This window comes from Hermetia illucens, chromosome 5, assembly GCF_905115235.1.
Source record: "Hermetia illucens chromosome 5, iHerIll2.2.curated.20191125, whole genome shotgun sequence".
NCBI lineage: Eukaryota > Metazoa > Arthropoda > Insecta > Diptera > Stratiomyidae > Hermetia > Hermetia illucens.
In genome coordinates, this window is record NC_051853.1 from 46807479 (window position 1) to 46822951 (window position 15473).

Consider the following 15473-nt stretch of genomic DNA (forward strand, 5'->3'; position numbering starts at 1 on the left):
AGTCAATTGTGAGTGGCGGGTACACACTGGGATACACTGGGAGTCGCCGAAACCATCAATGTGTTCTGTCGACCTCGATGAGGTGATGTCAGCCTAGCTCTGCAAGCTGCATCGCCCCGAGTGAGCCCTCATCTGTCCATGAGTTCCGGGATTAATTAAGGCAGTAGTACAGTGTGACGATTTAAACAAATCGATTTTTTTACACATTTCAAAATAATAATATATTGAAAATGTACTGTCGTAATCTCAGAATGAAATTCAAAATATTTTTAACAGTGCAAAAGAATGAGCGCGCCGCAGTAGGTATAGAAATGGAAATTCGCCGGCAGCAGCTGCTTTAATGGCCCCTTCTATATAATATGCTCACTTCTATATTGTTGTAGTTAGCTGACTAAGGTCTAGGCATTATGTAAAAATATATACTCTTAGAAAATTAAAAATCGACACAGTATGTGAGCAGTATATGTTACGAAAATTCATTGTCAAAACTTTAAACACGTTTCACTCGAAACCATATTTTCAAAGTTTCGGGGAAGCGCTCACCAAAAACTACTTAGCCAATTTAGTTGAAATTTGATTCCCTTATTCGAAACACTTTTCCAGTATTATTTTCTTATTAAAAAAAAAAGTCTTACACTGTACTATTACCTTTTACCTTTGGCTTTGCCTCCTAGGGTGCACCCGTTTCTGATTATTACGTCCTGCTCCTTTGCACACGATGCGCTGGTATACATTCTATGAGGAATAGAAAACCACAAACAGAAAAGAGGAAGAGCTGGCTGCATTTGACCGCAGGAAGAAATAGTAAAACGCGAATGCTCAGAAGCAGTCTGGATTCTCGCAGGTCAACAACTTGCTGTGGTAGAAATCGCGTTCTATAAAGGGATCGTTGCGTTGCTGGTGGAAGTGTTGGATATACTGCAGTGTCAGGGAGAGGGGGGTGGCCCGTCTTCAGTACAGAACTAGAAAGGATGCGGTCAAAATTATCAGCATCTTACAAATCAATATGCACTGGACTGCAACCGCTCACGATTTGCTGGCGCGGTTCACTGTACTGGTAAAAGCTAAATGGAACAAATCTTAGCTTTATGGCATCTCGTCTTACCAGTGTCATCTGGATTCGGGGCGCCCCCCCCCCCCCCCCATTTCGGTTTCAGGTCCAAGGTCGAGGTCTAACGCTTTCAACGCAGGCTTAATGCCGTGTAGAACCTTATCTTAGGCACAGAGGGGATATCCTGATTGGGAAGACTTTGGTTGACGGTATCTCTAGGCAGAAAACGACGTGATACTGGAAGGTTACAAAGGCGAACATAGGTAAATCTATCTCTCTCGAAACTCTTGGAACAGGCAGAACTGGCGCTCACGTAAATTCAATTATGAAATAGTTATCGCTCTTGATGCTTGCACTTTTTTCCAATAATAAAAACTCGTACCTTCCCCTTCCACAGAAATTTCATGTATATACCTAGTTCAGGAACTACCTACTCCCTTATTCAGCTCTTGGGATATGAAATTATTGGTCTTGTCCTTATCTTTGTTTCTGAAAAGTGGCAAGGCTCGAACTGATTAGCAAAGGTAAAGGAGACCTTAAGTTGCCACTTTCTATGCCTGACACAACTGGGAAGATGCCTAAAAGGCTCTTTAACAGTGGACTTGCTGAAGGGGTTTTACCGGGAACTTATCATCAAAACAGTTCGATTTTATAGAAGATCGAAAGTGGATGATCTTATGGAGGGCGTGGATGCGATTCACCAAGCTGAGGTGTACAGCCGTCTATTTAACTTAGTGCTCGACGTTAGAAATGTATTCAATTCCGTAAAATGACGGATATGCAAGACACACTAACAATTTCGTTCTACATGCCGGGTTAACTCCTGTGTAGGCTTCAAAGAAATTTACAAAAAAAAATGGTTAGATTCGAACATATGTAATTTATTTTTGCATATAGTTCCCACCTCCCTCCATTTCAAGTGATGAGACGATGAATCAAAGTCTCCCGTCACCTCCTTCCTCCACTTTTCCCCCACTCCCTTCACTTCTTCGTTCGCTGGAAACCTTTTTTCATATATGTGCACTTTCAGGGAAGTGAATAGACGACGACGCGCATTTCGCACTTGACGAAGATTAGATCGACATTTTTTGTAAGAGATGATCTTGGGTCAAGAGTTTTCAACATACTAATCTCGAATTTTGTAGGGGAGAAGTCAGGGCTGCAGTATTGTGACTCCGAGCATGGCGGCCCACTGCCAGACGTCAAACGACATTGGAAGGAAGTGTGAGTACCGCTTCCTTTTAACGTCTGCCGGTCGGCGCTGCGACCGAGTACAGGTCCGCCACGCCCCCACGGGAAGCAAAAGGAGGAAAGTGAACTGGTAGTTCAGAGCACATTTTGACATCCGACCTTTCAACCCGTCAAGCACAGTTTCATTTGGAAGAAGAAGAACCCGAACGTAATGGACAGCTCCATATAACAGTGCTCCTCAGTATTTCTCTAATAATGTAGTACCGCATAGAAGCTGGTTGGGAAAATAGTCAATCTCATCGCAATTTCCATCCGACCGCAACCCTAAGTTTCTTTTGTTTCTCGACTTGACTACCCATGAGAGTTGTGACTCGTTCGATGAACAACAGATGCTCCCAAGATCTAAATTCCGCGCGCTGTTCCAAAATGATTCACAGGATGTTGATTTGGTGAATGCAGGAGGATCCGGAGCGGAAACCAGCCTGCTCTCTCTCGATCATACTTTCGATATGTTCTTTGATGCGTTCCAGAATTATGTTAGCTATGAGGTTTACGACTCCAAGGAGTTCAGATAACCCCCAATTGTCACATTCAAAATAGGTGCCCTTCTTTAGAATTTTAACTATCGGATTTCCCAGATCTCCCTACAAGTGGAAGTAACAGATCTGCAGTAACTGCAGATGCAGCGATAAGTATAGTATCTCTGCGGGGAGACCGTCAAGCCCGGTGGCTTTCCTTCGTTTGAATGCGTTGTTAGCCGAAATGATTTTTCTTCTGTTTGGAGAAGCAATCCGTATCCGCATGTTAGGGTGGCTAGCCATTTCATCGACAAGAGAAGAAACCCCATCGGATGTGATAAGGTTGAGAACGATAGCGAAGTATTCTTTCCACCTCTTCAGTTGTTCGTCCTTGTGGATGAGAAGTAGACGTTCACAGGAGCATCGGAAAGTTTGCGATCAAATGCAAGCTCTTTCGTGATGCGGTATACATTTCTGAAATCATTGCAATCTGCGTCATCATCCGTTTCTTTGGCCAGCGTAATAGAAAATTCAATTTTGTCACGGCACGGAACTCAAGCGCGTCACGTCTGCCATGGCTACCAGCGATGAATAGAGTCTTCAACCATTTTCGATCTTATAACCCCTCTTCGGAACGTGGCCGGCGACCTGTGTAGCACCCGAGAAAAGAGCATTTTTGATAGCTGGCCAATGCTCATCGATTTTGTCAAGAAGGTTACTTAGCATACCTGCCGCCCCATCAGCAAGATAGGTCTCCCAGTGTTTTAAGCGAAAGCTGGATCATACAAGCAGTCGATGTTGAACTTAAGGGCTCGCAGCTCCCCAACCCTACGAGAAGTGCCGGACGCAACACGTCAGCAACCATCAGATGGTGATCCTTTTCGAGGCCGATATCAGCACTTTTCTTTTTACGCACATCCAGGAGTAAACTTCTAAATCTACTGCTGATCGCGAAGTAGTCAACCAGTTTGACTGACTCGTATGGTGTTGGTCAGTTAAACTCCAACTCACTTTATGGGTTTGTGTTCAAACAATGTGCCACCAATGACCAACCTCCCACCATTATCGTTATGGTCGCCAAGACCATAGTTCCCATCGCACGTCCGGGGAAGGTGTTGTCATCATAATGTCACTTTTACGAAGCTTCCCTTGAACTGTGTTTGCTCGTAGAAAGCATCATTATATCACTGTAGAAATGTGATGCTCTATAACCTGGACCAGAATCTTGCAGTTAGAAGTCTATCAGAAACCTACTCCTAGCGCTCAAAAATCGCGTTAGCGGTGCGGATGACGCGCTTTACCGCCCATAGAGGAATATGGAAATCATATACATATATCCTAATCATAGTTTATGATATGCTTTTTAAGTGCCTCTTTATACCAATGTCTGACTGACTATAAAGATTGGGGATCTGCGCGCATTAAGGGCGAATCAACCTTAATGAACGCTAACTTTCAGCCACCAGATATGAACCATCGAACCTCTGGGATCTTCTTGGCCTTCTCAGAGTGGAGATTACACCAATCAGAGCTAAATGAATCTCCTGGGAACTAGCCTCCGCAGTAATAACTTAATTCTGTGGTTGACTATGATTTATTAATCAGTGATCAGGCGCTTGCTGGCATTCGACTGGAGCAACAGTCAATCTAGTTAACTGAACTCACGAAGTCAACTTCAGGACTTTTTTTCAAATGATTCAGCAAACTACTGAGGGTATTAGAATAAAGAATCGTGAGCTTAAACAGACTTATTCTTACGAATATTAGTTCTGAGGTCAACCCCAATTTATTGAATGACAAAAGATGAATATGAAATGAGGAAAACTTGAGTAGTGCCTTTGTGCAAGCCAAGGACTAATCGCCTCCCAATGATGTTCCTGTTGGGTTCAGAGATATAGAAAGGGTGCTTCTTAGATACTAATTGGTGGCCACTGTTAGTTATTGGTTTTATTTCAAACACTATTCAAGTTTCCACTCTCGCGGTTTACCTGGACAGACTGGCTTCGGACAGGTAAATGTGAAGACTTACCTATCGTCTATGGACGCACTTAAGATACATTTGTACATGTGTATTTAGAAGAGGTGAGTGTGATGTGAGTAGCAAACCTGATCCGTAGAGTGGACGCGACTTTCAACGAAATCAAACGTCTCCGGTTGCTTTGCAGACGCGTTGCTTCGTCTTTCCATTCGGCGTACTGAGTTGAATCCCAGACGTGTGAATGTTGAATCTTCCATCTGATCGAACTGAAGCCAATATCTTGGATCTGCTCATTATACATGAACATATAGACGCAAACATTATTGATGGAGTTGTTGAAAGATGAGAAAAAGATGCTGAGTTGAACCAGTTGGAGTGGATGGTCTGAGGAGATCAGTTTCTTACGGAATTCGAATGACTTAATACGCGTAGTTACTAGAGACCGAGTGATCTCCATTGTGCTTATGAAGTGCTCCGGAATGGTCGCCGGAGACGCCTTGTAGATTCATAAATACGCGATTTAGCTGGTTATTGTCGCCGTACTTGGTAGCTGCTTAATTGAGTGAAATTATCGGATAATTAGTGTACAGCACGAATAAGGAAGTGAGAATAATGAAGTGGAATAAGTTATTGGGAGGCCTGTGGGCCATGCCTTCGGTGCTCGTGCTTATAGTGATTCTGCAAGTGATTTGTGTATCAGCGCGAATGTCGGGCTTCTACATTGATAATGGAGTCGACCAGACAATCATGGAGGACGTTTTGGATGATGAAAGCAAACATGCCGTGGAGCATGAGATCCTGGAATTATTGGGACTACCCGACCGACCGAAACATAAACACGCTCGCCCTTCACTGAGGTAACAAAATCCAGCCCCTTCAATCATGACCTTCCCCTGTCCATCCCGATTTGCGCACAATATTTGCAGCTGCTTCATTGCTTATTCAAAGAGGAACCTCTCCGTGGTTTCCTGGAATTTTATTTATAGAAATTGTTTTCATATCATCTTGCTGCAAGCGTCTGGATGATCGCTTCTTGCCGGATCAGTTTTGAGATTGAACACCTTTATAGATCAAGATAAACTGGCATAGGTAAGCCGAGTGGGGGAACCATACTCATCGACGGAATAGTATCCACAGGGGTACATTATAGAGTGGCGGAAGGCGCTTGCACATTCGCACGTTATTATTATAATTGAAACAAAACGCATTCAAAGTCTTGCGTCTACTTGGAATGCTAATTCAGAATTTGCATCGTTTACATTCAGAGCAGGCTAACGTTAGCGCACATCCAAAGTTTGTTTAAAAATGTAGTATTTGACTTTATGTTTACTTGTTACTCCTCACACTACTCCCAGTAAACATCATGAAAATTACTGCTGTGAAGCTAATATCTGAATAAACGAGATCGATGGTTTCGCGTTCCAGATCCAAACTTTATCTTAGCTTCAAATGTCTTTATTGTAAAGTGTCTTACATTTCAAGGATTATTTTTTTTTTATTTGTTGTTAAGATAAATCTTCTTGTTCTTTAGCCTTTGTCCCGTTCACAAGCGGGGTTGGCTCGTCGTGATCTGTAGCGCCATTTTGTTCTGTCAAAGGCCTGATCTGAATGAAGCCGCGGGGCTTAAAAAACCAGCACATGTTGTGCCCGAAACACGTGTATGCAATTGTTAATTAAAGTCTGTAATTAAACTGGAAACTTTTCCTTTTAATAGTTTTACTTAAAACGAACTATAGGAAACAAAGGAACTACTTTTATAAAATTTACAAATCCCCATCTAGCGCATCAAGCCACCATTGTTTCAGCTAGCCTTTTGGTCGCTTACCTTCATAAGTGGTGACTATTACAATTTTTTTTTTAATTGAAAGAATCCTGGTGAAGATTAATTTTTTTCAATTTAATCCTATCCCTAGAGGGGGTAAGGAAGTTATGGCGAGGAAGGGGGAGATCTTCGCCTTCAACTTCAATGAAACTCGTGCAGATCGCCCCCTTTAAAAACTTGAGTATTTTTTTTTTATATCATTATGGTGAATTTTGAATTTTTAACCCTACTCTCGGAAGGAGAAGATTCAGAAAGAATATGTAAGAGAAAGAGAAAGGTTCCTTCTTTCTAGCCATTTTTAAGAATCATCGCAATTCCCGCTCCTTAAAAAGTAATGACGGCTCAAAGTGGGGCTGATTTAAGGAAATATCGATAGGGTTTAATTTTGAACCTCACAGGAGGGGCAAAAAGGATATGAAGGGAGAAGCCAAAGATTCTCTCTCTTTTGTCTCATTGAAAAATTGAAACGGCTACCCTCAAGGGGACTATTTTTATATCAACATGTTAATGTTAATTTGTAAACCCCTCCCTCGGGAGAGGAGGGTGTGGAAAAAAGTATTAAGAAGAATGCAGAGAGTACCCCTTTTCAAGCTCGCAAAAAACTCATAGTAGTCGAACTCTCGCCTTTTCAACCTTTACCAAAATCCTGATTATTCAAGGTGCCCTTTTTAATTTTTTTAAAATTTTTCTTCACATTATTTCGGACTAGCCTCTCCCGTCTTGCAGGGCCTTTAAATCAGAGAATTCCTTTCAAAACCGGGAAGGGAGCGGAGGAAGGGAACCGTTAGTTCAAGGAACCCTCTGCCATCCGACCCTTCCACCGGTCGAGCTCTATTTTCTGTGCAACGCGAAGAACCCGAACGTAATGCGCAAAATAGCTTGACTTGTCAGTGCTCCTCAGCATCTCCTCGACAATGCCATCTGGAGAAATCTCCTGTGTTTAAATAGAGCTACTGCCATCCCACCTTTCAGAAGAAAAAAGGTGTGATGGGCGTCTGTCACAACTCCATTGCAAAACACAAAACACAGCAAGATCGTGCCTTTCTAATCTTGTGCAAGTTAGACTAAAATCCTCCATGCCCACTTAAGGGGGTCATCCCGTGTGAAGGCCGTTTTTTTTGGTTTTTTTTAAAAATTGTGAAGTACTGGATGAAGATACAAATATGAATTTTTCATCATATATTAACTAATATCTTGAGCATGCGTAGTAATTTTTCCAGCAAGATCGCATAGTTGGTTATTGAAATACAGAGCAATTTATAGACCCGTCTCCAAAAAAGGTGTTTTTCTGCTACCACGCTTGAGGGCGCTACGATCACCGTAATGAAAAAAGGAAACGGCATTTTAACGTCAAGACTTAACTACAGTCCGCAAACTAGGATTATTAAAAAATATTAAAAACTAAATTTTTGGTCCCGCGTTAAACTTTTTTTTCTGAATTTTGGAGTTTTTTTAAGGCTTCTTTAATGAATAAAAAAAAACTATTGAATGAATTGCAATTATCCTAGTTTGCGGGCCGTAGAAATATGTTCTGAATAAGTCGTGAAAATTCCAAAGAATTTCGTTGGATAGATTTTGGGCTATGGTGGCAGCCGATTTTCAACATGCGGTTCTGAGAAAAACGCATTTAAAAAGTAGAATGCAATTTTTAGCCATAAAACCTTAACTGACTATTAATCTGTTATACCTAATCCATAAACCTTAGGTTTCTTCAAGAAACACATGTACAGTCTTGGCTTCAATTCTTGTCCTTTTAGCGAAGTCACTCGAACGTCATTCGGACCGATAAATACGAGCTTTATTACGGCGATCGACATAAACCTGGCATGTGATTTATCACGTGTTCAACACTATAATTTCCAAAGGACTCCCAATATCAAAAAATCACTTTACCCATATATTCTACACTATATCTAGATACAACTGATGCCAAAAAAAATTCGATTCCGCGGATCCGACGCACGGGATGACAGTCCCACCATGCTTCCGATTTAGCCATGCACCTAAGCCGCCAATGCGCCGCGCATCTGCCTCAAGTTTCATTTTGCCAAGAGAGTTGCCGCTCATCTAGGGTGCGTTGCCGTTCTTCACGAGTAACCACCCCCTTGTTTCTTCGGGGATCACACCCACGATCATCATCATGGCCGGTTCAGAGACAGTTTGGTACCCAGGCGCCACCCGCAAAGCTCCCGGTAACTGCACTTGCGCGAGACGCTTACAATATACCTCCTTACCAATCCATACCTCTGCACCGTAGAACAGGTTAGACTGCGTTGAACTCATCAGGTGACGTCGCCTGCTAGACGTAGGGCCCCCAATATTTACTATTAGCCGACTTATGGCCCTCCAGCTACGTCCTTGTTCGCTGCTGCTTTGATTTGCTCAAAGAAGCTCATCTTTGAATCAAGAGTCAGTTCAAGGTACTTTAGCGTTGGTTTTGACTTGATGATCGATATGGGACGTAGGGTCGGAATTCTCTTTTTATTCAGGATGACTACTTCCGTTTTTTCCAGTGCAAGATTGAAAACATGAGCAGTCATCCATCCGCTTACCCGTCGCCAAGTCTGCTTTGCACCTGTTCGACAGTGCGTCCAGCAAAAAGCGCCGCGACATCATCTGCATAACGGCCCAGCGCGACTCTTCTGGCATAGGGAGCGCTCCAGAGGTTCGACCCTAGGTTGGATCCCTGCACTGTCCCCAACGTGACCTTCATTCTACTCTGACCCTCTAGCGTTTCATAGAGCAGGGAGTGGTTCCACAGATAGTCCCTCAATATCCGTAAGAGATAGTTCGGCGAATGGAAAGTACTGTCTAGTGTGCCTAGAATATCTTTCCATCTTACGGAATAAAAGGCGTGTCTGACGTTAAGGGGAGCACTTTCTCGGCAGTGTCCAGCATAAAAAGTGGGCGGTATAAGGATGGCAATTTTGGGTTGCCTTTCCCTTTGCTAATCAGCGCAAGCTTTGCCACCTTCCAATTAGAAGGGAACATTCCCCTTTTTAGGCAAGCATTGAATGCGCCGAGCAGTAAGTATGGTCGATGTTAGAACACCAGTTTGTATATCTTTGCTGAGATACCATCTTGGTGAACCATGGCGCCTTCTTATTTTTCATAGAGAAGACGTCCTCTTCCAACTCTTTTTTAGAGAAAAGTGGGCAGTCCTTGGCGCTCTCTGCAGGGAATAGTGCCCGTACAATACGGTGCTTGGCCTTAAGTGAACAGGGTCTCTGCGGAGCCCCCTGACTACCAGTTTGTAACCGAGTCCCCACGAGTCCTCTTTCACCTCATCGACCAGATCCTGCCAGTAGCGTGCTTTGCTCCGGTTGCTTTGCGAAGTATCCTTTTGGCTAATCTGTTGTCTTTTGTTATGGTGCATGCTTCCTCCCGGTCGTTTAGACGTTGTATCATGCGGCGGAGTTCGTGATTCTCCTTATCGAGCTCTGCAATTTCCGCCGTCCACTTATACATAGAAGGTTTGCCATGTCCCGATGCCCTCTTGAGCAAGGAAGCTCCGAAGATCGCTGTTATCAGTTTCATAATTGAATTTACGGCAATGTCTACTGTAGCGCCACGAACCCCAGGAGTACCCTCCATTGCGGGCTCACCTGATCCAAGAGATTCGACAAACCTCACGGTGTTCACCTTCGCGACGTTCCATTCACAGAACGGTCGCTGGGGTGGCACGCACCGAGAGTTTCTGTCAAACAATTCGAAGGCAATGTCTTGATGGTCGCTTGCTGAAGAGTTTTCCAGAACTCGTCACCTGCCCACCAGCGACACCAGTGACTCCGACGCGAAGAATACGTTGGGAATGCTTCCCTCGTAGCCTGGGCGCCGGAATGTTGGCGTGGGTCCGGGGTTTAAAACTACAAGTTCTGTTCTCGTCGCTATTTCAACAATTCGTTTCATCCTGGAGTTTGGGTGAAGCATGCCTATTCGAGTTCTCTGGCATTGAAGTCACCCCCGACCAGGATGCTCTCCTCTGTGTACAAGATAGCGTCCTCCAGAACATCAAACCGCGTACTAACTATTAAAATATATTGTAGTAGGAGCAAGCTACCTAGTTTTATTTTTAATTAAAACTCCTTTTGGAAACGTCTCATTTGGCTGACGTTCTCTCCTCTCATCAATTCCGGGTCGAATTTGATTTTCCTAAAAATATCGACGCATGCCATATTACCTTTTTTGAAAAAAAATGATCAATTTAGGCTTTATGCTTTTTTCAGGTATCAGCTTTTTTTTTGCGTTGACTTTGGTTCATACCCCGTGGTTTTTTTGGAACGGATGTTTTGTTCGTCACTAGTGTAATACGAGGGTCCGAAGGGACCGTTTCCTTTTTAAGGTTTTGTGTAAAACAAAACTATTAAAATCGGTTTACTATTGGATGTCACACCCTTTTTCTCAGAAACGGTTACTCTTATTGATGTGAAATTCAGTGGAAAGGTGGGAATGGTGAAGTGAGTAACATCGTTCTACATTTAGTTTAAGAGGAGGTCTGCACACATGCAAACGTCTCGTAGTCATATGGGGTAGCATGTGAAAGGTCTCGATTAGTACTTTCCGAAGCCGGTATTAGTCGTGTTATTTGTGGGAGGGGGGACTCCATGGGGTTGAAAGTATCATTCCTTCCACGGACCCATTCTCAGAAACTACCCAAACCAAAAACCTGAAAAAAAAATCTGGAAGCTGCCACTCCATAGTACCAAGGCCTGAAAGTACCCTTCATACCGATTTCTATTTAAATAAAGTTAACAATAGTATATTACTATATCACTATATTACAATATTAATCATATTGTATATTTATAATTACTACTAATTGATCGGGAGATGATTCGTATGTATTTGGAGGCTGCTCCTATGCTTGGTTTTCTATTTGTGCACCACCACATTTTGTAGATTTTTTGGAGTCGTCTTGACTATCACATTTCATGCGATATTTTCTGCCAAAGTGCATGATCCACTTTGTAAAATATATTTCCACGTCTTTACTGGGGATGATGTACTCCTTCGAACCTTTTTTTCCAGAGGACTTGTAGCATTTGATGTAACAGCGACCAAGTTATCCATCATTGACGCACTGTACTCGCGGGATATCAGCAGCCGGGAGCCTGCCTGCTCACTCCTACAAACTGTCCGCACTGGGGTTCCTAGCTCCTGCACCGAAGCTTCATTTTCCTTTTTTGTTTATATTCATTTTTTGTTCTAGGTGTCATCTAAATAGCCATTTGTGTCCACGGTTGGGCATTTTTTTCCAACTTAATCGGCTTGTACACAAATTAGCCCATGCAAGCACTCTCTAGATGCATTCATGTGCATTTGGCTTAGATGTCCTCTTCCATAGGAAAGAACGCCCCTGATGAAGGACTTGGCAACTTCACATAGGTCTGTCTACCCGTTTACTTGTCTGTCTGTCACATACATTTTTCTCAGAAAAAGTTTACCTATTGAATTTGGTGGAAACTGTGGAACTGTGAACTCCCACGTATGCAGAGAATTTGTCTAGGGGTGATTGCTCTGGTTGAAAAGTGGTTACTTATCTCAAAGACCTGTTGTCAGAAATTACCCAGTTGAAAGATGTGTAAATCTTCAAACATCCGAGGTCCACCAATTGTATGCCCCTAGCAGCTGCCTGGTGCCCTGAGCTACACCTTCGGTCCATCTCAGGCACCATAGATGTTGTTCCCAAAGACGTCCTGGAGAAGTTTTCCTACTTAAAAACAGGAGCAGTTTTCCTGCTTAAAAACAGGAGCAGTTTACCTGCTTAAAAACTGGTTGAATGAGGAAACCATTCATCAGAGAAAATAACTGAAGAGAGGGGGTATAGTGGAGGTTTTTGGGTAAGGTTCCACAGTTAATAGATTTCAAGCCAACGACGCAGCATTATCTTTGCTCAAACCAGCTTCTTTTCCTCCTTTCATTATCCGTTCCCTCGACTAAACACAGAATTTTTCAATATTTTCAGGAAATCGGCGCCGCAGTTTATGATCGACGTTTACAACAGATTACTAAAAGAGGAAGGTGAAAATGAAGGATTGGGTCGAGTTGAAAGAAGTGCAGACTTTGAGGAGAATTTAATAACAGATGCCGATCAAAGAGCAATTGACGACAGCGATACCATTATGACTTTTTTGAACAAAAGTAAGTGAAGTGGATTTTAACTTTTATGGACCCCAATCTAACAATGCACTCTCTTTCCAAGATCATCATGTTTCTGAAGTCAGACATGAGCGCGGTAGACGTTTATGGTTCGACGTTTCCGAAGTTTCAAAAGATCTTTCTTTAATGATGGCCGAATTAAGAATTTATCAAAATCCTGAAAAGGGTAAATGGCAAGGGTCCGGCAAAACATTTGTTATAACAGCATACACCATTACTAAAGCGGATGGTCAAAAAGAACTAGAAATTCTCTCTTCAACAAACACCAGTTCGGATTATCAAGGATGGCTTGAACTGAATGTAACTGGAGGTTTGTCAAAGTGGCTTATGGGTCCCAACGAGAACAAAGGATTGTATATTGGAGCACATGCTGTAGATAGACCTGAGAAAGAAATCAAATTGGATGATGTAGGTTTGGTTAATACAAAGGGTGATGACCAATACCAACCTTTCATGGTTGGATTCTTCAGTGGTCAAGAGGTTTGTAGCTCAATGCTTGAGTGTGTGTCACTATCTAAATGAAATCTTTCCAGCTAGTAAAACCACCAAGAAAATCGCGCACTAAAAGGAATGCCCCGAGACGAAATAGAAAATCAGAAATGCGAAATCCTTTCCAAGAACTGAAAATGGATGAAAATACGAAAAATTGTCAAATACGAACGTTATTTATTCATTTTAGGGATTTGCAATGGCAGGTAAGATGAAGTGTTAATTTCCATAAAAGAACGAATGATTTTCCTTTCAAACTTATCAGATTTTCAATTTTCAATTTTGCTAAGCGCTTTATCCGGTACCAATTTGAAAATTGTCTTTTACAGGACTGGATCGTAGCACCTGAAGGTTACGGAGCATATTACTGTAGTGGTGAATGCAATTTCCCTTTGAACGCACATATGAATGCAACAAACCATGCAATTGTACAGACATTGGTGCACTTAATGCAACCAACTAAAGTGCCGAAACCGTGCTGTGCCCCTACAGCGTTAAGTCCAATATCGGTTTTATATTATTTGGAAGAGGACAACGTAGTATTAAAAAAGTATAGATATATGGTAGTGAAAAGTTGTGGCTGTCATTAATTTTAAGAGAATATTTTACAAAATAAAATGCTTTGCATGAATCTGAATGGAAAATTTTTTTGTTGGGTTAAACATTGGGCTCGAATTGTGCTGAAGTGGTTATCATAAAATCTTATGTGAGGTATAGTGCGTCAATCATACCTACGTGCCATTGATGTCGGCTCCTGGTAATGTGCTTCATCTCCCGCACTTTTCTGAGAAGTTCACTAACCTTCTCCACTGTTCTGTGCACGTAATGCTATGGCCACCTCTCTATCTGGGATAGTGGATTACCTTCATCATCATCATCAACGGCGCAACAACCGGTATCCGGTCTAGGCCTGCCTTAGTAAGGAACTCCAAACACTCCGATTTTGCGCCGAGGTCCGCCAATTCGATATCCCTAAAAGCTGTCTGGGGTCCTGACCTATGCCATCAATCCATCTTAGTCAGGGTCTGCCTCGCCTTCTGGTGTTCTTGTGGTTTCCATTACATGGCATAAATCGCTCGATAAAACTCTTCATTTATATTGTATTAGGCTAGAGTTCCTCCATTACGTATCCCAAGCGTGAGTTGATGAAAGCATGGAACTTCCGAGCAATAGTGGTGCTTAGTTTCATGTGTTGCTCTTATATAGCAGTACAGAGAGAGCATTGGCGCGAAACGGCTTCAAGTTAATGTTGGTGTCGAGATAGTTGCATTTTCTGAGTTTGAATAAGACAGCGATAGTCAATTTAGCGATGTTGATTACATTAAATTCTGCTCCACCCTCGGAAGAAACAATGCTTCCTATCTAGGAATTGATCTACACCTTCGATGCTCTGCGCATTAATGCAAATAGACAGCGTGTGGTGATCAATTATATTGGGGGAGTTTTTCTTACTAGTGTTTATCTTCAGTCCGATTGTGTGTGCTTCTCTTGCCATTTGGCCAAAATCTATGACTCAGTCGGAGAGCAAACGGATGCCTTCAGCGTAGTTTAAGTCTTTACGGATATATAATATCGCCCATTAAACCCCCCCCCCCCCCCTGCGTGAAGAACGTCACCGATAACGAGAAGAAAAAGTATGGACTTCAAAATGTAACTCAAGCGGGTTTCGCTTCAAATTTCGAATTCCTCTGAAGTTTTACTTCAGTATAACACGAGACATTTTGCGTCAATATAAGACGTAACAACTATGCAGAATGCACCACTCCCCTCGCGTAAAACATTCCCTCCTGACAGGGACGAAAGATTTCTAGAAATTAATGAAGAGCAGGTGGAGCCGTTATCCAAACTCAAGAGGATTCAGAGGGGGAAAGTTTGCAAAGTGTTCTTTGAGGCAATCCAGAATGATTTTAGGACATATCTTAACAACATCAGAAAGCGGATTCTCTTTCTCTTTTCTTGTTCTCTCTTTTTTTTTTGAATTTTAACAATCATCGCCCTTTTCCGCTCATTGGGAAAGATCAGAAATTCATAATATTTATGAATAGTTGGAAGCAGTAACTTCGTAGTGCACGGACTTCATGGAAAAGTTCGGCAGGAGTATGTTTGAGTGTGTTGATTGCAAAGATAATTTCTCTTTTCCTTAGATTATCAACTCGTATCCGCATGCCACCGTGGCTTGCCATATCATCCAGATGATCTTGAATTTCATCTGATATTATGCCCCCTACATGAGGATGGACGAGTCCGTAGCCTACACAATGACGA

The 15473-nt window shown here is 42.4% G+C and overlaps 1 protein-coding gene across 1 annotated transcript; it reads left to right on the forward strand.

The window, feature by feature from the left end:
• Positions 1 to 4872: 4872 nt before the first annotated feature.
• Positions 4873 to 13847, forward strand: LOC119658017 (protein 60A). The gene is made up of 5 exons (XM_038065246.1): positions 4873 to 5595; positions 12526 to 12701; positions 12763 to 13199; positions 13253 to 13414; positions 13538 to 13847. Exons 1-5 carry the CDS (start codon positions 5351 to 5353, stop codon positions 13796 to 13798), a joined length of 1281 nt encoding a protein of 426 aa, XP_037921174.1. The 5' UTR covers positions 4873 to 5350; the 3' UTR covers positions 13799 to 13847.
• The last annotated feature ends 1626 nt before the right edge of the window (positions 13848 to 15473 follow it).